Raw genomic sequence first — 24351 nt, forward strand, 5'->3', positions numbered from 1 at the left:
AGAAGACCTAGAAGTGCTACATTCGGGCATACCTTTTTGAAAGAAACTAAGCCTATCATGAAGAGCTTCTATTTCATTCTTGAGACAAACAACCTCACCATTTAGACACTTGTTTTCATTTTCCAAACGTTCAATCTTTTCTTTAGACTTGTCTAAATCTTTGTCAGAAGCAACAGTCTTAGACACTGTTTCTCTTAGGTCTACAACTTCAACTACAAAGTCATAGATCTCATTCTCAAGAGCATCTTTGTCCTTCAAAAGATCATCACGTTCCTTGGTTAGTGAGGAAACTTGCATTACCAAGGTAGTGTTGACATTTTCAAGGTCAGAGACGTCCGTGGGGGTCAACCTAAGACGTTCTAGTTCTTTAGTCAAATGTTTATTTAACTTGTTAACTCTTTTAACCTCATCATAAGCCTCAGATGTGACAGTGACGCTGTCTGTTGCTTTTAGTTCATTTTTCAGATTAAAGTTCTCTTGAGCAATTTCCTCAATCTCATTTTGCATTACCTCAAGCTTATCATTTTGAAACCGACACTTATCAAAAAGTTGGTCAAGAAGCTTACATACTTTCTCTTTGGAGTAAGTTCTAGCCTTGGCCTTTAGATGATTTACCTCGTTGTCGGAATCGGAGTCGGAATCGTCGGGATTAGCCATGAGGCATCTTAAGTGTTCAAGTTTTGAGGTTTTTGAGACTTTTTCTTTACCATGATTAGTAAGACACATTTTAGCCTCTAGTTCCTCCTCGATGAGTTCCTCATCTTCCTCGGAGTCGGACATTCCCCAAATAGCACTCATGACTAGAGGTGGACAACATAGCGGGCCAGCCCGGCCCGGCCCGGCCAAAGATCACACGGGCGGACTTTAGCCGGCCGGCAAAGATGCCCGGCCACCCCGGCCGGCCAGACCCTACGGGCCGTGCCGTGTGTTGGGTTTTTTCATTGACCGGTTTTCAGCCGTTTTAAAAAAAAAAAAAAAAAAAAAAAAAAAAAAAAAAAATTGTAAACAGCCCGGCCCAGCCCGCCCCTATAGTGCCGTGCCCGGGCCTGACCAAAACCAGCCCAGCCCGGCCCGGCACAGCCCGGTTCTATATTAGTGCCGTGCCAGGGCCGCTCCACCCCAGACCAGCCCGTCCTTGGCCCGCACCAGCCCGGCCCAGCCCAGCCCAATGTCCACCTCTACTCATGACTCTATGTTTATAGTCCTTTTTAACCTTTTCTCTTCTTTCCTTTGATTTGATTTCATCCCACTTGGGACATTCTTTAATTTGGTGAGTTTTATCACCACATTTAAAGCATCCCACGGTGGAGTTAGGTCGTTTCTTAGGAAAGCGTTTTTTCGAGTAATTATTAGTGAACCTTTTGTTTCCTTGGCCATTGACCAACCCGGCTAGATTCCTTGTGAACATAGCAAACTCGTCTTCCTCCTCATCTTCTCCGTCACTTGGAGAGGATGTGAGGGCGAGACTCTTTCCCTTTGAAGACTCACTAGAATGCTTATCGAGATTAAACTCGTGAGCCATTAGTGATCCCATTAGTTCATGAAGAGATAGGGTTGACAAGTCTTTAGTTTCCTCTATGGCGGTGACTTTAGGTTTGTTGGGAAATGTGTCCTCAACAATAGTGCGATCATATGATTTAAATATCATTATTAAATCTCATTTTAAAGAATACAATTGGGAAGTATTTTTACTGTCAACTGGTCAACATATATCGGTAATGATTGGCTGACTAGAGTTTGACATTACTGTCGTGCGACGGTGGTGATCAGTTGACCCCCTAGGTCATACCTATAGGGCAACACTCTTAATTGATCATTTAATTAATCGTATAATGTTACGAGTTAATTAAATTACTTGAAAATTGACGGACGATTTTGGAAGTAAAATTTACGTATCACATTGTAATGTGATTAAATGAGATACGGTCTGAGTAATCGAATTATATCATTGCTCAGATGAAATTATTGTTTAAGAAAACGATTAAATTTGAATGAATTATTATTAAATACGATTTATAAATTGGTAAAATATTTTGGCACAAGTAATTATGAATTACTAAGTCGATTTTTGTATATGACGTATTTTATTAATACGTTGATTTTTAATATGTTAAAAATACATAACAAATTTATGTTACATATGACATGTGACATATTGACAATTGACAAAAATAATATGGAATCCATGTTATCCATATGTGCCGAAATAAGGAGGGAATTAGGCTAAATATTATGGTTGAATAAGTTAGTGGAAAACACCATCATTTGCATATAGCCTAGCCATGCAACCCTAGTTTGCATTATGAAGGCAAACAAGGGCATGCATTGGGTCTTTTTCTTCCCCCCACCCCTTCCCCTCTTCCCTCCTACCCGGTTTGACCATAGAGAAAGGCAAAAGAGTTTTTGTCTCATAATTTTTACATACTACATGCATGAGTGTGTAAATTAATTCATTCATTCTAACTTCTCAAATATTAAGATTTTAGAAAGAGAAAAATCCTCCATAATCCCTCTCTCCCAACCGGTTTTTGGGTGAGATACCAAATAATTTTTGGGTCATTTTTCTTATAAAATTAATATCATCTAGTATACATTATATTAATTTTATTAAGAGTAAGCCTTGGGTATAATTCCTTGGGAGAGATCCTACACTTGGATCTTTGTTCATCCAAAAGGAAAGCTCAAGAACAAAAGAAAAGGAGATTTCTTTTGTGCCCATTTGAACCGAAAATACAATGTAAGAATAATGTTTCTTCCTTATTTTGTTTTAATGTTTGCATGCATAAGACCTTTATTAATTTTATGACAAATTAATTTATAACATATATATATGAATATGTAAGTATATAGATCTACTTTTCTTTCAAGGTTGCCATTTAGGGGTTAGACTACGAAGGATTTTTCGAATGATGTCCTCGGACTCGAAATTCCTTCCTAGACTTTTAAGCTCATTAATAATACAAGAAAAACGTGAAGAGAAACTATTTAAGGACTCGTCTTTTGACATTCTAAACATCTCATATTGTTGCATGAGAAGGTCAATACGGTGTTTTCTTACTTGGGACGTCCCTTCATAGGCAAGTACAAAGGAATCCCAAATAGATTTTGCCGTAGTACATCCGGAGATCCGACTAACTTCCCCCTCACCAACACAATGTTGAAGAATCGACATTGCTTTGGAATTCTTTTCGGCGAGTTTGAAGTCATTTTCATTGTAATTTCTTTCCTCTTTAGTCTTGGTGAAACCGTTTAAGATATCGGTTTCCTCAATGGCAAGAGGTCCATTTTGGATGATGTTCCAACATTGATAATCGATACTTTTGATATAATGTTCGATTTTGAGTTTCCACCATCCAAAATTCGAACCGGTAAAGACCGGGATCTTGGAGTGTTTCTCGGAATCCATTACCCACGAATCAAACTCTAAGGCGATTAGCCTCGATCAAGAGCACGAGGCTCTGATACCAATTGTTGAGTTTATGGATTCAAGTACCTAAGAGGGGGAGGGGGTGAATTAGGTACTATTTTTTTTTTAAATTTAACTTCAACTTTATTGATTAAAGTGAGCTAAGAGAACAAAAGTGATGAGTGAATACTTCGAATAATATTTGCAAGATTAAACGAGTATAGAAATGAATGTTTGCTGAAGTATGAAAGTAACAACTGTTCTGACTGTAGCTATTTGTCTCAGTTTATGGAATACGAACTGCAGACCAAATGTGACAGTATGATGAACTGTTACTTCGAAGGTTAAGCAAAGCAAAACAAACAAACAAAATAAATTGCAGCGGAAATAAAGTAAGACAATAAACACGAGATTTTTGAATTGGTTCGGCAAGAAACTCAAGTGCCTACGTCCAACCTACTTTTTATTGCTTTCTTTTAGTGATCTACTCCGACAACTAAAAGACCCGTACAATAAAAGATACCAACCTACTCCGGTTGTAAAGCTAGTCCAAGAACTACTCTGTTCTTATGACAAGCCAACTCGCAACCTACTCCGGTTGCCAAGAGTTGAAGACTACTCCGTCCTAAACTCTACTAACACACTTAGAATGTTATAAGGATCAAGTTTCCACTAACATATTCTTAGCAAAGAATAGAGATGGACAACTTTTACAAGATCAACAATTCATAAGCAAGAGAGTTTGGTATAATAAAGTAACAGTAGCCACGACTGTAACAACTTGAAGACTTTTGAAAGTTTTGCAAAATAAACACTCGGTTTTTAAAGCTTTGAAAAACAATTTGCAAACTTGAATTAAATCTCAGAAAAAGTCTTGGGATTTTATGAGGGAGATGGCTCGCCTTTTATAGAGAGAATGGGTGAGGAGGTTGCTAGGGTTTTGAAGGGTCAAAGACCACACATGTGAAGAGCTTTAGCAACCACTCAAAACATTCACCAAAGAAGGCTCTTTTGCAAAGGCAAGAATAGAGAAAGAGTGTTTGAAAGATATCCTTAAAAGCTCATGCAAATTCAGAAAACAAAGAAGAAAAACAAGTCACATGATGACAAGTTTACACAAATATGGCAAAAAGCAATTCTTGTTTTCCAAAAGACCAAGGGGTTGAATTTCCACAAAGAGGAAACATTTTGAAATTAATAATTATTCAAACCACTCTTTATTGAAGACCAACTCCTAATAAAATCTGAGGTTTTATCTTTGAAAAATAAGAGACACGTGAAAAGATCTTTTGAAAGATAAAAAGGGCTTCAAGTATTACGAATTGTGGCAACAATCCAAGCAGTTGTTTACTAATGAAAGCAACAGTCGTCTTGACTGTTTCTATTACTCTAAGATACTCTACTTTCTCACTTGTACATTAGATGACACTAAGACTCAATACAAAGGGATGATTAACAACTTCAACACGTCTTAATCCATGCTTGATTTAATCATTAATCCTGAAAAGGTAAACTAAGATAGCACAAATCAAATGAGCATGTTATCATCAATATAAGGAACCCAACAAAGACTAATTGTTTCCAATGAAGTTCATTGGATATTTTCTTAATGAAGTTCATTGGATATTTGATTGGTGCATGTTCGGGTTTTCCAATGAATTTCATTGGATATTTTCTTAATCCATAAAACAACCTTAATACTGGAATTTCATTGAAAATATTTGCAGGTTGTTTTTCTTGATGAGCCTAATAATCAGGTCGGGACGAATCATCAAGATTTCAACTTTCTTTTACCGGTTGACATTAAATTTACTTACTCTTCTACTAAAAAATTGTATTTAGTTTTTTTGAATCATGCATTTCAGCATATGAGATTGGTCTATGCATATGAGATACTGATGAACTGCTTCTGAGAAAATGAACTGATTTTCTATTAAAGAATCCTATTTTATCAAGTCGATTGTTTAGCTTTTAAGTTTGATTTTTATGATAATCTAATTATCTACTACCTTTATCCCGATTAGTTAGTTAACATTTGTCTTTTAAGCTGTCACTATTATAATTATACGATCCGAGAAAAGTATGAAACTTTTTCTATGATAATTTTATTTTGATATGAATGGGTTGATTTGTGCGCAAGTATATTAAATTCGAAATTATAAAGAGTAATTCATTTGAAACCTACCATTTGTTCATCACAAATTCTTCATCACAAATTCATATTTAATGCATGTGTATCTATCTTAAGGTTAAGACGGGTTCAATAGTACGTGATGGGGCATATTCTGCACCCGCTGACCGAGTCAACATATTGAGCAAGGTCAAAGATATCCAAAGCAAGTCAACACCTTGGACAGCCTAGCCGACGCAGCCTGTCGGCCTGTCCCTTGGGTCTCGGCCATACAACTAGCCAGCCGGGACACACATCCGCGTACTCACATCTAAGACCCCTCGGCATGGAGTCAACAGGGCCCGCCGGCCTGCCATGGGTCCCTCGGCCGAGGGTAGAACAGTAGTTCCACCTGCTCTGCCACTTGGCCACTACGTGACAAAAGGTGAAAGTCTATAAATACTCCTCAACCCTCATTGAGGAAAGGATCCACAAATAATCAATTAAACATACTAATCTGGTATAAACTCCCTTATCTCTCTACAATATACATTGTGCCAAGTAACACACAACTTAATCCCTTTGAGTTTACTGACTTGAGCGTCGGAGTGAGTTCGCTCGGTACCAAGCCGAGCCCTCAGTTTGTTCATCGTTTCAGGAGAGGCCGAAAGGAAGAGTCAAGCAAAGTCATCATTCTACAAGCTTACGTGGTAACAAATCTGCTCTGGAACTACACCCGGAACAATTGGCGCCGTCTGTGTACAAACAACTTAATGCAGTCAATAACAATCAGTGTACCTCAGCAAGAGCACTACTAATTATTGACTCGCCAGAAGGGTGAAGGGTGATAAAGGGTGTCACCCTGTGACTTTGTTTTGTTTGAAGTCGGTCAGAGTACAAACGGAACTCAATTAAAGTTCTCTCTGATGCTAATAATTTAAACTGAAGTCGGTCAGTGTTTCTTTTTGCTCTATAAGGCTTATGTGTTGTACCACTGTTCTTTTACGACAGCGAAATTGCTTCGGTAAGCTGTAAGCATGCTGAAGTCAAATGGTGAAATGTGTAATATATGCCTTCTCAATTTTAGATGTTCTTTGAAAACTTTTTTTTTAACGCACTATGAGCATTATACGAGACAAGAGTTTAGTTATGCAAATATTATTTATGTTATTCTCCCTTCGTCCCCGTCATTTACCTTTAATTTGTTTTTGGCACAAAGCTTAAGGAAAGGTCGGGGAGAAGACTATTTACGGGTAGTGTTATTAGATTATAAGTGGACAATAATGAAATTGTAAGATCAAATAACCCTTTAGAGACATGCCTAACATAGAAGTGTAAACAAATAAATGATACATGTATCCTACATGAAAATGGTAAACAAAAAATGGTAAACAAATGACCAATGACGGGGTGGAGGGAGTATTATTGAATGTTATCAACATTTTATGTGCTCCTTGCTTAAGATGTTGAGTACTCAAACTAATACTCCCTCCTATTCCGAATAACTCTCCCAATCGGAGGGTGGCACGAAAATTAAAGGTGTTTGAATTAAATAAGCTAAAGTATTGTGGTAGAGTGAGGTAACTGGAGAGAGGGACGGTATTGTGAGGTATTATTGTGGGATGATGTGATTAAAATAAGTATTATTGTGGGGTGACTGGTGAGGTGGTTAAAATAAAATAAGGTATGGTATTGTGGGGTGAGCTGATTAAAATAAGTATAAAATTTTATTAAAAAAGGAAATGGGAGAGTATTGTAAATAGATGAATAAGGAGAGGGCCGGGGGAGAGTTATTTAGAATAGGATGGAGTAAAAGATTAAAAGATTATCTATAATTTATTTTAGGGTTATTTAATAGGAATACTCTGAACTATGGGGGTCCTTCTCAAAATACTCTGACCTATGAATTAACTATGAATATCACCAACTATTGGGTATACTCTCTGAAAATAGAATTAGATGACCTATTACCTGCTTAACAGGTTATCGATACAATTCCGTGTAATTCCCGTAGCATATTCTTTCAGTATGTTTGTTACCCTGAATTTCACAACGGTTCATCTCTATTCTATCATCCCTCATCTTCTTCTTTTTGTAATTTTAATGAGATTTAATTAACTAGAGTTAATTACACTAAAATCTCAATTAATCATCCTTTTACAATGGGAATAACGAAGGGTGAGATGGTAATTAAGGGGAGTATTGCCCCTTTAATTAACAATATAATCAAGAACCGAACCTCCATGGGAATCATCACCAGGGAAACCGTGAACCTCCATAATTCACTAATGGAATATTCATCAATCCATCTTCACCCTCGAACCATCATTACTACAAGCATCACTGCAAATTCGGCTCAGAACCGAACCCGACATCTCATGCACCACCACAGCTGTGACAATAACCAGGCAATCCCACACTCACCTCTGACCCGCCACCATGGCCCGACCCTCGCAACCTGATGCCACCCAGAACTGTCGGGCCACAATTCAACATAATCGATCCGAATATACAAAAAAAATTGAATGTTTGAAGAATTTATGATATGGGTTTTTTGTAATTCAATTTAAAAAGTTATACATATTGAAAAATTTAGGGTTTTATCAATTAAATTTCGGAAAATTATTGTAATTTTTGAATGTTCAGAGTATTTAGGGTTGATATTGATGAGGGTAAGAGACGAAAGATTGAGTTCAGTTGCAATGTAATTAGAATTAATGATGGGTTTATATGTGAATTGAGATAAAACATTGATTTAATTTGGAGATGGAATTAAATTGGATTTAGATTTGGAGAATCCAGATAAGTTATGAAAATTGGAAAAAGCTTTGATTTATGAAGGAATTTGAGTGATGGTTATAATTTATGAAGGAATTTAGAGAAAAGGAGATAGGTAAAATTGGGATTTTGTATAAGATAAAAAAAATAGAGAGGAGAAATAAGAGGTAGCCGTGTACAGAAAGAAAATGGAGCTGTGATGGGAAGGAGATGCAGTAAAAAAAAAAAAAAAAAAATGGGTCCCACATCAAAGGTTCACCACTTCACCTGTTGAATCCGGTCAAAATTAGGGGAATTCTATTACAAGGGAGAGGGTACATTAGTTGGTAATATTCTCAGTTAATTCATAGGCCAGAGTATTTTGAGAAGTACCCCCATACTTCAGAGTATTCCCATTAAATAACCCTTTATTTTATGAGGTTTGGAGAATGATACATAGAGTGGAGTACTACTCTTCACATTTACAACTTTATGATATTAGTTAACGACATTAATATTTTACGAGTATTATATAATTTTCTTTCCAATTTTTCTTTTCTCTAACCCGTGCAAAGTACTCTGCACGGGTTCTAAAGACCCCATATAAAAAAAAAAAAAACCAACCACCAATAGAAATCATTTAAAATCTTTTATATTCATGTAAGATCTTATTTGATTCATCTTTAAGAGTACACTAAAAATATCTAACTTTTATAATTTTTGCAAATACGTAACTAATAGCAAACCTATAAAATATAATGGGCTTGTGGAATTGAATGGAGGGAGTAGTATGTATATTTATCGACCCTTCAAAAAGAAGTCTCACTTGAGAGTTCAGAACTTGAGATTAACAATGGAGGTTTCCTCAGCTGCTTACTCGCCACCATTTCTAATCCCCAAATTAATCGGTATTCATAGCCTGTTTCCAATTTCTCCCCATTTCAGGTAATTCTTCTTCTACTCTTCCTCAAAATCGGTAATTCTTCCGTCCAAATTATTTGTTTACGTTTGATTAAAATTCACGAAAGTGGTAAATGACCCCTTAACATTGCCATGACTTGACCAATCGTTGGTTGGCGCAGTGGTAGCATGGGGCTGCCCTTGGTAGGGAGGTCTGCGGATCGATCTCTCACAATTGCGATTGGGAGGGGTTTAAATACCGTAATCGTTGGACACGCCCCGAAATCCGGATTAGTCGGCCAATGTGGTTCGGATTACCGGATGGTTTAGACCAAAAAAACATTGCCATGACTTGAGATTAAACCCTTAAGTTTACTTTGTAGCAAACACCCCTCTTAACTTTGCTCATAGGTGAAATCAAGCCTTTTTATTTTTCCGGTCAAAATCTCACCGGACTTTGAATTAAGACACTTATTAGTAGCACACTTTCAAACAATTATCAAGTCACTGTACGTTTAACAGGTAGGCTCGCGTTCGGGTTTAGGCCGTTGACGCACCACCAATCCCCTTGACAGGGTTTTCCCGATCAGTAAGTTGCTTGCTTCAAAAGAGTGCCGCCTGTGCTCTTGATCTGCTTTTCGATCTCCCTGCCATCCACCCAGCACCAACATTTGTGTTTCTAATTTTATTTTCTTATATCAAAGTTCGTCTGTTTTAGCGGCGTGTTGTTAATATTTAGTACGAGTAATTTTTTTTGCGCTTTGAAACGTATCAAAATTGAAGTAGAAAGGGTGAAATTTTATTAGCAATATGTGAGCAACATGAGATATTGGTGAGAAATTGACAATCCGGTGAGATTTTGACAGGAAAAATAGGAGGGGCTTTATTTCACCTGGGAGCAAAGTTGAGGGGTTGTTTGCTACAAAGTAAACTTAAGGGGTCTAATCTCACATCATAGCAAAGTTAAGGGGGTCGTTTACTACTTTCGCGCGATGAAAAATAAATAAACAATTGACTGAGATGGAGCTGTTTTTTGACTGTTTTTTTGTCTCTCAGATTGAAGACAAGAAGAAAGTTACAACCTTTGTCAGTTTTATGCCTTCATTGTTGTTTTGAAGTATGTCCCTTTTTTCTTTGATTATCTGATTGAAGTAGAATATCAGAAAGTTGCAATTTTTATGCAAATTTCCTTGTTTTTGTGCAATGGGTTGGTAATCTCTTGAATTGGGGATGATAATATTGTCGTAATTTGCAATTAGATCAAATTGAATTGCAATTTAATGCTTATTTTAGCCTAATTTTAGTCATTGTTACTTAATTGACTTGATTTATTCATGGAGATTGATAAAGATATTGGTAAATGGTTACTGGTGCTAGCTTATGTTTAACTTAAGTTTGATCATGTGTTTGGTTTCGGGTCTTTCAGATTCATGGATTGTTAGGGAACTAAGGAAGCAAGTTATGTTTCTTCGAAACTTCACTTTGGCTAGGTGACACATGTCTCACACGACTTTTTACATGATATGACTCCCCTTCCGACATGCCGCGACACAGATATTTCTTTTTAGGTCAAAACACGTCATTTTCAACAAAACAACAATGTCCGACAGTTCATACTTCATACGCACCCACATACGACACTTGCAGGAGTTGCAGCTGAGTCTGTCTAATGTAGCTGTCAAGTAAGCATGTCTTTCTGCTTGAGACTTTTAGGCACTTAGGTTACTCCAATGTTGCATCAATAAAGGGATGGTGAAGGAGATTCGACTTTTTTTAAGTTTCACCGTGTGGAAAAATTCAATGAGAAAGGAACTCTTGGTATAATTAATGAATTTTTCCAATCATAATTTAACCTATTGTAATGTTGTCCATGGGACTTGGACCAAATGGGTAACTTTATGTTCCTAAGAGAATTGTCATTGAGTTTCTTGTCATTTAGAGTAACCCTGAGCATTCTGAGGGAAATATTTGATTCAAACCAATCCATTTTCTCGTAGCTAACCCAAACGAAGTTCAATGAAGAGGGTAAAACGGGTGTTGATTATCCTTAAATATAATTTGGTCTTTTAGTGCAGGCTAACTTTGAGGGGCATGAATATTTGGTTGATCAACCAAATATAATCAGAAAGTGCTTTTAGTTGGTTGTGGCATTGTGCACTTCATGGTCGATAGAGGTAGTTTGCAGGTAGTGCAACTACTCTTCCAGAAATTTGAATAGATGGGTTGTTAATTTGTTATAACTTCAAACTGCATTTAATTCTCTGGCTTTGCGGAAGTTGGTATTTTTGTGGTTACTGTGGAGCTGTACATTCTGTAATAATTTCATCTTCTTTGGTAAGGTTAGGAATCTCAGCTATAAACCACCTGGGACTCAGATCAATCTTTTGGATGATATAAGCTTTTGCCTTCCACAGAAAAGGTACTCTGTTACGCCCGTGGAAATTTAGCTCACTAACACTAGAACTAGGGTCTGAATAGCCTGAGGACCAAGCTACTTTGTTTCTCTCTATTCTATTCTGATATTTCTGTCTATGTGTGTACTTCTGTTGTTTGTTCTATAGATGTTTCTTCCCGAATGTTTATTAATCTTAACATTCAAATTGTTTGATCTGCGCAAGAAAATGCTTGGTTGAGATACTTAAGAATCAAGGATGTACTAGTTTAGTGAGTTCTGTTAGTCTTATCCCTGTTGTGAAAACATAGAGAGACTGTTAGGATTACATATAATGTAAGTCGTGTCAAGAATTAGATCGAATGGCTGCCACTTTACATGATGTAAGAATGCAGACAATTTAGTGGGCCATTTTGCTATATTCCACTAGAATGCCTTAGTAAATCATTGGCTCCACTAGAAATGGAAACATCAAACATGAAGCTAGCTTGTAGCGAATAATTTGTTGACAACTGACCTCTTCTCATGGTTTGCTTCAGTTTTGGTTTAATATTTGGACGAAGTGGCAGTGGGAAAACAACACTATTGCAGGTTTGTTTTATTTTCTTTTCCCACATAAACAGTTCAACTTAAAAGAGTGACCTCTTTACTATCTTGTCCTTTTGATTTTTGTTTTGACATTTTATTTTTTAACAGCTGCTTGCTGGGCTAAACAAACCAACATCGGGCACCATTCTAGTCCAGAAATATGGGGAGGATGGACATCCAGATCAGCCTGCTCAGTTATTGCCACCAGAGAAAGTTGGTATCGTGTTCCAGTTCCCTGAGAGGTATACAATATCTGCTAGATAAGGTATACAATATGTGGAATTGTAGAAAATTTAGCTTATTATTTGGAGATAAGACTGTTCTGATAATGTAGCAGTCTAAGAAAAGGAAGTGAACAAAAGCTATGCTTTTTTGTTTTTCATCTAATACTCCGTAAGTTAAAGATACGATGGAATAATGCAAAATGGCTCACTAAACAGGCTGCCCTTTTTTTGGTGAATTAGCAGTCATTCTGTGTTGCTTTTGACGTAATTTTTACTTTGGTTCATTTTGAGAGAGCCTCTTTGTGTTGCTAGTGGGTAAGGCTGCGTATATATGACCCTCTCTTACCCCTCAATTTGCGGGAGCCCTGAGGTATTGTGGTGATGTTGTTGTACTCCGTAGTTAATGAGTTCCTTAGTATCCAGCCAATTGAGTTTCGCTTGGGTTAGGTTTCCCTAACACAACTCCAGCTCCTCATGGGTAGTTTTCTTGTTCCTGCTATTACCATTTTTAAAAAGAAAACATCATCATTGATTTGCATTGATGCTGTCCGATGTCTGCTGGCTGAATCCATATATTAAGTTATGATTCCGTTATGATTCCTGGCTCACTTCTGTTTGCTTCTTTATTGAAATGTTAGTGTCACGTCACCATCTTCTGACGGTGCTTATGTAGATTAGAGGTCCTCATTTTTTGTAAAAAAAAAAAAAGAAAAAAAAAGTGCAGTACAACTCATTCATCTTTTAACCTATACAAAAAATTAGGCAATGTTGTTCCTTATCCTCGTATTTATTTTGAGATTATTCTGACGTTCTAAGTTGTCTCACAGCTAATCATGTTTACCAGGTACTTCCTGGCTGATACTCTGGTGGAGGAGGTAACTTTTGGGTGGCCAAAGCAAAAGGGAAGTCTTCAACAAAGGGAACATCTTGCTTCAAATCTTGCAAGGGCTTTTAACTCGGTATTGTTCTTCTCTGTGAGAAGAAAAGTTCTTTCATTAGTATATAACATGAACCAATAACCAACCTCTCAAGCCGTATCAGTTTTCTTTTGTTTTGATCCAAATTTTGTAGATAATAACTATCCTTTATTTCTTCCGAACTTTGTTTTACTAAAGTTTCCCCCCTCATTATTAGGTTGGTCTAAATGGCGTACCCTTGGACAAAGATCCTCAGTCCTTGAGTGGGGGTTACAAGCGCCGGCTGGCTCTTGCCATTCAATTGGTAGGCACCGTTAATTAGTACAACTGGCTTTATATTTTGATATCTAAATGTAGCTTAGATTTTCGATAAATATCTTATTCTTGTTTCAGGTTCAAGCTCCTGAACTGTTGATTCTGGATGAGCCTCTTGCTGGTCTTGGTATGTAGCTGCATTTATGGTTTTGCAACCTCTTTTTTGTCATTGTTTATATTGTTCAGCTTTGAGAATTGAGATATAGTGGAATAAAGCAAAATTACTTACCGAACTCTTGATGCTTCTTTTATGGTGAAGTAATAGAGTTTCAGTGTATTTAAAGACACATTTTTTATTATGTCACCCGGAGATAGCCTCCCTGTGTCAAGTAACACAAGGATATTAACACAGGGATAAGATTGCGTACTGCAACCCCCTTAATCGACCATCTGTGGCACTGATGGAAAGTTGTAGTAGGATATATCTTCAGTTTCAGCATAACCAAATAAATGACATGATGGATACACTAGCATACCAAGTGCCAAGCTAGTTATGTATAGAACAGACAGCAAGTAGATAATTAGTGTTTTGAAGTGACCAGTTTGTCTAATGGCCCATCATTTTTCCTCTAGAAATCGTAAATTTCACAGTTATTAAACTACAATAAGCTGACTAATTTTTTTTTTCTCTTTTTTTTTTTTTAATTGTAGAGTAGCTTCTGTTTAATGCAATTCTATGCAATTTTCACTTTTAGTCATTTGGAAACAGCCTTTCTGTATTGTGTGCTCACAACTCAGGGCCTTAGGGGTAAAGGTTGCGATGTGAGTCCCTTCCTTAGCAGTTCTCACCCGCCATTTATGAGAATCCTTGAGGCAGTGGGTTATGTTTTTGTATTAAACCAGAGTTACTTAGCTATAGAAATTGATTTGTAAGACTTCATAATTCATGTGATCATCCAATTTATGAACATATGAGCTTAAGGTTCGATGAAATTCTCGATGCATATAGATTGGAAGGCACGCGCTGATGTAGCAAAACTACTAAAGCATTTGAAGAAAGAACTGACTTTACTTGTTGTCAGCCATGATCTCAAGTGAGCTTTTCGTAAGGGCTTTTATTTCTTTAGCCTACATTGTTTGGTCGTTTGGTTTGACCATGTTGTGTATCTACTACAGAGAGCTAGCTCCGCTTGTAGACCAATCGTGGAGAATGGAAGTTGGTGGGGTCCTGAAGGCAGAGCCTCTGCCATTGTGATACATATGATGAAGATTGCCGCTCCTTCAGAATTAAGCTGTTTGAGGTGTGTTGCGATATACTTCCTGTGTTGATGGCTGATTTGGAATTTCAAGATTGAGGGCTTTTAGAGGTTTATGTTATAAACAGTGCAATGAATATCAACGTCACTTTTTATTTTTTTCTCTAATTCAGTTGTCTGTTTCGGGATGAGAAAACATCAAACGGACCTGTGTTTCAAAGAAAAATACTCCACTTTCTATAATATGTTTAGCAAAATACATACTGAGAATTAGTAAAAGCTACTGCAATAATGGTGCGCCGTTTGTGCGCCGTTTTTTACTGCAATAATGGTGCGAGCTACTGCGTCCACCTCAAATTCTGCAAATAAATCTACACAAAACACCAAAAACATGTCTAAATCTTCATCTCCTGTCATAAATAATCAAAAGAAAACTGGTCCTTCTTCATCAACCGCTACTAAAACGAAGAATGTTAATGAAATTACTGGTTTGGCTCCTTTTGACCTTGAATCGGTTGAAATCAATGAAAGTGGTGAAGCATGGTTGGTTCAGGGTAAGAGAAAGAAAGCAACTTTAGCGACTATAGAGGAGGAACCTAAGGATTTGATGCAGGTTACCAGAGAGGATATTCAGGAAGAGCTTAATTTCTGGAAGCCCTCTGTTTACTGCTTCATCCTAGGTGCGAATCCCCCTTTGGATGTTGTTGAGGGGTTTATCAGGCGTATCTGGACGAACTATCCCATTGATAAGGTATCCTTCCTACCCAGTGGTATTTTCCTGGTGCGTTTTCAGTCTGTACAGAGTAAGGATGCTGTTCTCAGGCAAGGTCATTTTTTGTTTGATAATAAGCCCCTTATTGTGAGAAATTGGACTGAGAATGTTGAATTAACAAAGGATGATGTGAAAGTTGTTCTGTGTGGTTTAAACCGATGAACTTACCTTTAAAATTGGGGTAAGTGTCTCCCAAAAATGCAGGACTTTTGGGTAAGTACATACGTGATGATGTTTCTACTATGGAAAAAACTCGCCTTGTTTTTTGCCGTGTGTTACTTGAAGTACCCTTTGGTAAAAAGTTACCTACTTTTGTTAAATTTCTTGATGAAGATGGTAACATAGTTAAGATTGTGGTTGAGTGTGAATGGCAACCAATTTCATGCTCTGTGTGTGGGGGTATTAGTCATGAGAGTGAGAAATGCAGGAAACCTAAACCAATCAACTGAGAAACCTGTTCAACAACGGTGGATCCCAAAAAAGACCACCGCTCCTGTTGGATCGTTAACCCACCCATCGTCATTGTGCCCACTCCACAACCAGCCGGATCTGTGTCTCCGTAGTCATTCTACCGTGACCCTGCTGGGACTAGGACCCCGAGGAAGTCCAAAGATAAGTTGCAGGTTACTTGGTCTAAGGATGGTACTTACGGTCAAGTTCAAACTCGCAAAACCACCTATCACTATGAGCGGGCAGGAAATTATTAGAGCAGGGGAAAACCAATACTCACCGGTACCAATATACTTTCCAGGATGCTTTGAATAATGCAACTCCCAAGCCTGGGATTGGCACCGCTTTGATTCGGTAATACTAACGGGGTGGGGATTGGTACAATTGGTAGTGTGTTACTCCCTCCTGGGAGTAATGCATAATCTTGGTTTCTGGAACATTAGGGGCCTGAATAATCCATCTAAACAAAAACAAGTTAAATGGTTCCTACATTCTCATCAGGTGGGTTTATTTGGGCTCCTTGAGACAAAGGTAAAACCTTTGTCTCTAAATCTTTGTTAGAACTAATGTATGTGATGGTTGGTCTGTGTCTACTAACACTTCTTGTCACATTGGAGGAAGAGTCTGGGTGCTCTGGAATCCTAGCATTTTTCATGTTCACTTTGTCCATTATAGTGCTCAGCTCATTCATATGGAGATTACAGAGATCAGTACAAAATTCCATTTCTATTGTTCCATGATTTATGCCTTTAATGACACTGCTGGAAGGAAGGCTCTTTGGCATGATTTGAACCTTCTTTCAAGTGGAATTCATATTCCTTGGATTCTCTGTGGAGATTTTAATTGTGTATTGAGCCCTTCTGAAAGATTGGGGGTCAAACAATCGAAGAAGAAATGGTGGATTTCCAGGCTGTATTGATCATTGTCATCTAGTGGATAGCCCTGCTTTGTTGGTTCCTTTTACACTGGAATAACAAGCGGGACCCTCGGACGTAGAGTTTATTCAGTGGATAGAGTTCTTGTTAACAGTGAATGGCTTCAGTGGAGACCTTCTTCTCATGCTCATTTCTACAATGAAGGTCTTTTTGATCATACTCCCTGCATTATTCAGGATGCTAACAACCCAACAGCAGGGAGGAAAAGTTTTAAATATTACAATGTGGTGGAGTCGGGTTCGAATTCCATACTTGTGTGGCTCTTTCTTTGGAATAAAGTCCGGCGGGGGACTAGAATGTTTCAAGTTGTCATGAAATTGAAGAGTTTGAAATATCCTTTGAAAGCACTTAATAAGCATCTTTTTGGTGATATTGAGAAATAAGACTGTTCATGCCTGGAAAATTTTGTCTAACATTCAAGATCAACTAAGGATTTGCCTGCATTGATCATGATCTCATTACTCAAGAAAAGGAAGCTGCTACCATCTATAGAAACCTGCAGATTGCTTGTGACAGTTTCCTTATGCAGAAAACTAAAGCTACTTGGGTTAATCAAGGTGACAATAACACCAAGTATTTCCATAGTCTTTTGAAAAGTAAGAGTGCCAGGAATAAGATATTCCTTATTGAAGATATTAATGGTGTTGCACATTCTAATGGGAGTGATATCCAAAATGCTTTCCTGCAATACTATGAGGAGCTTCTTGGTAAAACTCGAACGTCATCACAAGATCTACTAGTGTTGTTGAATTGGGGCCTGTTTGCTCTCAAGAGCATATTGCCATTCTCTTGTCACCTGTTACTCGAAAAGAAATCAAGGAGGCCATTTTTTCCATTCCTACTCATAAGGCCCCAGGGCCTGATGGTTTTTCTAGTGCATTCTTTAAAGATGCATGGCCTATCCTTGGTGAGGAGGTATGTGATGCTATTTTGGATTTTTTTCACACTGGCAAGCTTTTGCAGCAAGTGAATCATACTTTCATCACTCTTATACCCAAAATTGAAATCCCCCAAAATGTCACTCAATTTAGACCCATCTCCTGCTGTAATATTCTTTATAAAGCTATTTCTAAGATTTTGTGTACTAGATTAGTCATTTGTGTTGCTCGACATCATTGATAAGAGTCGGGGTGGTTTTGTCAAAGGCAGGAGTATAGTTGAGAATATCTTAATTTGTCAAGACCTTGTAAGACTCTACAATAGAAAATCTATCTCCCTAGATGTCGATGAAAATTGATCTAAGGAAAGCATATGATTCTCGTGCATTGGGATTTTGTAGAACATATGCTCATTGCTTTTGCGGTTCCGACAAGTTTATTAAGCTTGTCATGGTTTGTATTAGATCCGCTTCCTCTCTCGGTTCTCAATGGAGAGAATTTTGGTTACTTTAAAGGAGCAAAAGGACTAAGGCGGGGTGATCCCATCTCCCCCTTCTTTAACATTTACTATTACAATGGAATATTTGAGTAGGATTCTTAAGCATGTGACCACTACTATGCCTTTCAAGTATCATCCTCTCTGCGATCACCTCAAAATTTCTCACCTAATGTTTTTTGATGATCTTTATTATTTTCCAAGGGTGATATAACTTCCATAATGATTCTCTTGAGGGCCTTTGCAACTTTCTCTGTGGCCATGGTGCAGATGAACACCATGAAGTCCAATATTTATTTTAATGGTGTTTCTCCTAGTGTCAAAGCTGATATTATGCAAGTTTTCGGATTTAGTGAAGGGTCTTTGCCATTTAAGTACTTGGGAGTACCTATTTCTATTTGGTAGAGTCCCTGTGAAAGATTATGCTTGCCTCGTTGAAAAAGTCAGCGATAGAATTCGAGGGTATCTTTGCTAAGAAGCTATCTTATTCAGCAAAGGCTAACTCGGTGAATCTTTGTCCTCACTACTCTTTATACCTATTGGGCAACAATCTTTATTATTCCCAAGGGAGTCTTGAAGAAGATTGATGCTCTATGTAGGAACTATCTGTGGGATGGTTCTACTGAATATATGAGAGTTCCCTTGGTTGGATGGGAGAAAGTTTGTGTCCCTAAAAGTGAAGGTGGTTTAGGGATTAGGAATAGTTATGCATGGAATCTTGCTGCTATTTGCAAGTTATCTTGGTGGATCTATACAAAGCCTGATAGCTTGTGGGTTCAGTGGGTTCATCATGTGTATATGAAAGGAGTTCACTGGCATGTTTATACTCCAAAATCGATACTTCTTGAGCCGGAAAACCATTTCTAGAGTTAGGCGGAAGTTTGAGTGGCTTTCTCCCCCCGGTCAATGGTTGCCTAGTTCTCATGATTACACACCTGCTAGTGGATATAATTGGATCAGGAAGAAGCAGCCTGTGGTCCATTGGGAGCATACTGTCTGGAATTCCTGGTCTGTTCCCAAGCACATGTTCATTAACTGGCTGATAGCTCGTGAAGCTTTACTGCTCAAGGATAGGCTCTTCCAACTTGGAGTCTCTCCGATGCAGATTGTTGTCGTGTGGTGTCTCATCGAGACTCATGCACACTTATTTAGTCAATGTGTGTATACACGAAGACTGATGCAATTACTGAGCAGCAAATTGAAGATTTCCCTGCCTGCTGTTAATGTTTTTGGATGGATTTCCTCCAAACCTTGGGCTAAGGTGAAGAAATGGGTAACTACTGCTTGGATCCATGCTGTTTTCTATACTGTCTGGATTCAGCGGAATTGTGCAAGACTCAATGGGTGTATTCTGCATCCTGATGTAGCCATTCAACATATTAGTAGCATTCTCAAGTTTCGTACTATGTATTGGCTCAAATGTACTAAAAGAGTTAGTGATGAAACTTGGATAAAATCAATTCAAATATGATTGATTTATCTTTGTTTTATGAATTGTAGTGTTTGTAATAGTTTGTTTATGAGCTTAATGAGAATTTCTAACCTTTCATCAAAAAAAAAAAAAAGAGAATTAGTAAAAGACTAACATAGACGACTTCAAGAAATATCTGAATATATAAACATTCTTAGAGTCTTTTTTTTTTTCGACAATAGTAAACTTTCATAAATAAAGAAGGTACTACAAACCGTTTATTTAAAATACAAATAAAGGGGGGTTAGATACCCCCGAGCTACCGAATATAACCGATGAAAAAGTACAAGAAGTCGTAACTGAAGAGAAAATACGAATCTTCTTAAAAGGTGGATGGTAGTGGGTGTCAAATTCGATGGACTGAACTTCCTTTCTCTTGGTCCTTGTAAGCATAGAGATAGAGCGAGCAGAACTGCAAAAAGAAGTTGAAACGTCGACGGAAACAGACGAGCGTTTTTTCGAAGTAGTAAAAACTAGACCTGTACGACCTTTGCCCTTGGAATGACCCGCATCGCAACTCCATTTGTTGTCAAAAGGATTCCTAACCGCTGCAAACTTAAACGTTGTCATTGATACTTTGCTAACATGGGAAGAATCAGAAGAGAGCCTTTTCTTCTTATCCGCTTGGAAAATAACGTCCTCTTGAACCAGCTCAGCACTTTCTTGCTTGACATGGAAGGTTGAATGAAGATTCTCCGACATAGGAGAAGAAATGGGAACCTCTGCTGGCCCTGAAATATCCTCCAGGGGAGTTCCCGTCTGGATAGTTTTAGAGATGAGGGGACGGACCCTCATGGTAGACAAGGATCTAGGGTGAAAGAACTCAAGATTGTTGCCCTGCATTAAATTCTCATAGTCCCGAGATGAAAGAGTTAGGCGATTATGTGGCTTCTTCTTGTGGGTAAAAACCGAATTGAGGCGATCTTGAGTGGTTGAATTGACGGTCTCATCCATGGCCTCGCAAGGCACAGGGCTACACTCGGAAGTCACCTCGGGTAAACTAGCAGGGGCACTATCATCAAATGAAGCCGAAGATAACAAGGGCTTCTTTCCTTTCCTTGTTGGTGTTTCCGCAAAGGAATGGAAGGTAGAGTCAGCACTCTTAGCTGTCATAGTACTCTCGTCTGACTGAAAAATAGTTTCGAAAACCATAGAATCTTGACCAGAAAGACAATCACTTATTTTACTTACTGCAGCGATCATTGGTACACTACTAGGGGAGGAGCTAGAAGAAGCTGTGACAGTCTTATCAACCAAATCAACATTAAGAAGAGTCCTCTTACCTTTGTCGACAGAGCCAACGGTCAAACGAAAGAGCAACCCGCTTACCATTAGGGTTAATGGCAAGTATGTCCACCAGAGCAATGAGTTCACGGCTAGCTTCAGAATTATGCGGATCAAGATGCAGAACATGCTCCAAGTCGTCTAAAGCTTCTTTGAGGAGATTCAACTGCTTATAAGCTAAGGCTCTACGATATAGGGCTTTGACATTGGAAGGGTCAAAATGTAAAACAAATTTGCAGTATCGACTAGCCAGATCATAATGAGTGAGTTTCAAAGCACAAGCTGCTAAATTAAGAACAAGAGATATGGCTAAGGAAGAGGGAGCATGTTGATCACAGGACGGCAGAAGGCCAACGAAGCACATAAAGTTTAAGGCTTGTTTATAAAGACTACCTGCGAGGGAGAAATTTCCGTTTTTGAAAAGAGAATTACCTCTATCCTTCATTAATTGAATAGAGGAGATAGACGGCTCTCCTAAACTCATAATCCACATAATCAAAACCTCGTCATTCACAGCATCGTCGTCAAAGATGAACAACTCGCTAAGACTGTAGATAAAGGACTGATAGTCCATTGTAAAGAAAAAGGGTGAAAAGGACAGGAAGACCAAAAGGAAATAAAAACTTAGAAGAGAAATCAAGACCTTAAAGCAGAAGTGAAAAGCAGGCTAAAAGAGAGTTAGACAACAAGAAAGCGGAAATCTACTACAACCAACCCATACAACACCAACCCAAACTAACCACCTCCGCCAAACACTCGACCATGGAGAAACAAGATACAAAAAAACCACCTCAGGACAACGGTGTCGATAACCTCAGACCACAGGCAAAGAAAGAGCAGACTGAAAGGAAAACATCTCCCACAGAAGACGATGAAAGGGATTGAAGCATATATATCAGGGAAATGAACATAAAAACGAGTAGGAGTTCTTCCAATAAAGACGGCAGAGCGGAACAGAAAGCAGAACAAGGTCCAAATTGGCTAAAAATTTGAAATGACAGTCTGACATACAATCAAGGTCATAAATGAACAAAACAATTAAACGGAAAGCAACATAGGAGCAAAAGTTCAGATGAAATAAAACTAGACTTGAAAGCAACCTGACGGAAATTTTCTGAGATAAGTATTAAGCATATAAGTTGTAAATGAAAACCATGGAACAAATAGGAGAGCTTGACCCCTGAAAGGATGAAGATACGATTTAAAGAAGGCCCAAATAGATTAAAGGATCAAACTAAGAACTCTAGCTCCTCAATTAGAACAGATAGAAGACAAAGGAGGTTTGGAGACCGACATATAGAAAGGAGATAGGACAAACCGACATATCAACAAAGGAGGCGGCTGAGGAATATGAGGAAAGATCTCCGATTGCGGACAGAAGAACGACAAAAACTAACAAATCATGGTCGAGCGATTGGAAACCGCCAGAGAGCAGCCATAGGATGGCCACATCTCCGGCGGCGTCGGAGGAGAGGTGGATAGGTTAGTGAGGATGGCGGTTGGAGCAGATCACAGGTTACTTAAGGAGGGAGGAAAGGTAGAGAGAAGGGAGAGAGCCTTTTCGCTCAAGCGGTGGAAGAGCTTTAAGTTCTCATTTGATAATTTTTTACATTCTTAGAGTCTGATAACGTGAAAATGAGAGCATATTAAATGAGAGGACTTTTTATTTTGTGGCTTTTAAAGTGTTGCTCACTTCTACTAATTTTTTTTTTTCAACCGAGGTCTCTGTCTTGCTATTGGATCATGTCTTGTTATTGGATCAATTCTGTATATGTGTTGTTATCTTCTACCGCATCACAAACATGTTCCTCATTTCCGTTCTGTGGAATTTCATTAAGATGTTTCCCTTTCTTTTTTTCGTCTATGTTTTGTGATTCTTATGTGACTTGCGACACCACTTTCTTTCCCTTCTTCAGTTTCCCTTCGCATATTACTATCTCTTGATTTTGTGCAAAATGAACGTGGAATATCTTTCCGAAGCAATGGGAGCAATTATTATTGTGACATTTTGTGTGAAGTTAAAGTTTTGTTGTGTTTGTGTTTGTGTTTGTGTAATTTTAGCCGCTACCTCTTTTGGAACAGATTATCAGAATTCGGAAATATGGCCAAGTAGGTTTTCCGCAGTTTGTCACATTGTAAATATAAGGGAGGTCATGGGATGAAGTCACGGAATGCCACGACCTCCAGGAATAGATGTCGAGTTTCCAGATTCAGTCAAGTGGCCAATGAATCACAGGTCATTTGCGTGTATCCATTTGTGATTCATTTGCCTATTGGGTTGCCCGAATTTGCGCACCAGTTCACTCCAGACCCGTGAGTCGATGGGATAGCCGATTCAGATTGTTGAAGAGCTAATAAACAAAGAATTGAAGAAAATAAGATAGTTATCAGCAATGATCGCTTTATGATTAGACTTTATTTTTGCTTAAGGCAAGTATTGTACTATCAAATAAGCCTCTTTAGAAGGAACCCGAGTAATAACAAGTTTTGTTATTACCCTTTGCTTCGATTCAAATACGAATTGAAACTTGCGTGTGTCAACCGTTGATAATCGAGATTAGGGAGGATTCTGACACACAGTCCGGTGGACCATTTCTTTTATTGATTTTAATCCCTTGGTAATTCAAGAAGGCTAATCCATTTAAGAGTTCAATTTGCTGAATAATTCTATGCTTTGCCAGTTTTTGATCGTCCACTTGACATCCATCAACTACACTCAGAAATGGCCACCTCCTCTTTCCTTGATCTTTGTGTCAAAAGTAAAGGTAATCAAAACTCAATGGTTTGACATTGTAAATGTATCACTCTAAGAATGATCATTAGAGTTATTTTCTATTGTTGTGAAAGGAACTAAGGAATACATATGGAAACCAGGAAGTTCTTATACGCTCATACTCGATTAAGCAAGTCTGGCAGAACAGACCAATTGAGGGTAGTCCAACTATCATGGCAGCCAATGTCAGGTATCTTAACGAAATCTTTTTTAATAACTCTCTACAAGGTTTTTTTGATCCGTTGTTTGTTTTACATACCTACATGTGCTAGCTAATGTCTGACATTTATTCATTGTGACAGCAGTGACATGGTATTTGTTTACCGAGGTTTTGTATCTGATGAGGAGTATTCCATTTAAGAGTTCGAAAAAAAACCATGATCATCTATAATATCATAAATGACTTGTTACATTATTAAATATCAATACTTGGTTCACTTTTAAGGTATTCCGGACCCTTCAATTTTACTTCGGTTTTCAAAATCGT

The 24351-nt window shown here is 38.1% G+C and overlaps 1 protein-coding gene and 1 long non-coding RNA gene across 2 annotated transcripts; both read left to right on the forward strand.

Moving 5' to 3' along the window:
- Nucleotides 1–9080: 9080 nt before the first annotated feature.
- On the forward strand, nt 9081–23744 carry LOC141614296 (ABC transporter I family member 11, chloroplastic-like). Its single transcript, XM_074433058.1, has 11 exons — nt 9081–9218; nt 10230–10290; nt 11513–11592; nt 12105–12156; nt 12262–12395; nt 13222–13336; nt 13512–13598; nt 13688–13736; nt 14559–14643; nt 14726–14850; nt 23174–23744. The coding sequence occupies exons 1-10, from the start codon at nt 9127–9129 to the stop codon at nt 14802–14804; spliced, it is 834 nt and encodes a 277-aa protein (XP_074289159.1). The 5' UTR covers nt 9081–9126; the 3' UTR covers nt 14805–14850; nt 23174–23744.
- Nucleotides 23745–23958: 214 nt separating this feature from the next.
- On the forward strand, nt 23959–24256 carry LOC141614310 (uncharacterized). Its single transcript, XR_012529321.1, has 2 exons — nt 23959–24049; nt 24167–24256. It is a non-coding gene; the product is annotated as an uncharacterized LOC141614310 (long non-coding RNA).
- Nucleotides 24257–24351: the final 95 nt, after the last annotated feature.

This window comes from Silene latifolia, chromosome 1, assembly GCF_048544455.1.
Source record: "Silene latifolia isolate original U9 population chromosome 1, ASM4854445v1, whole genome shotgun sequence".
Lineage (NCBI taxonomy): Eukaryota > Viridiplantae > Streptophyta > Magnoliopsida > Caryophyllales > Caryophyllaceae > Silene > Silene latifolia.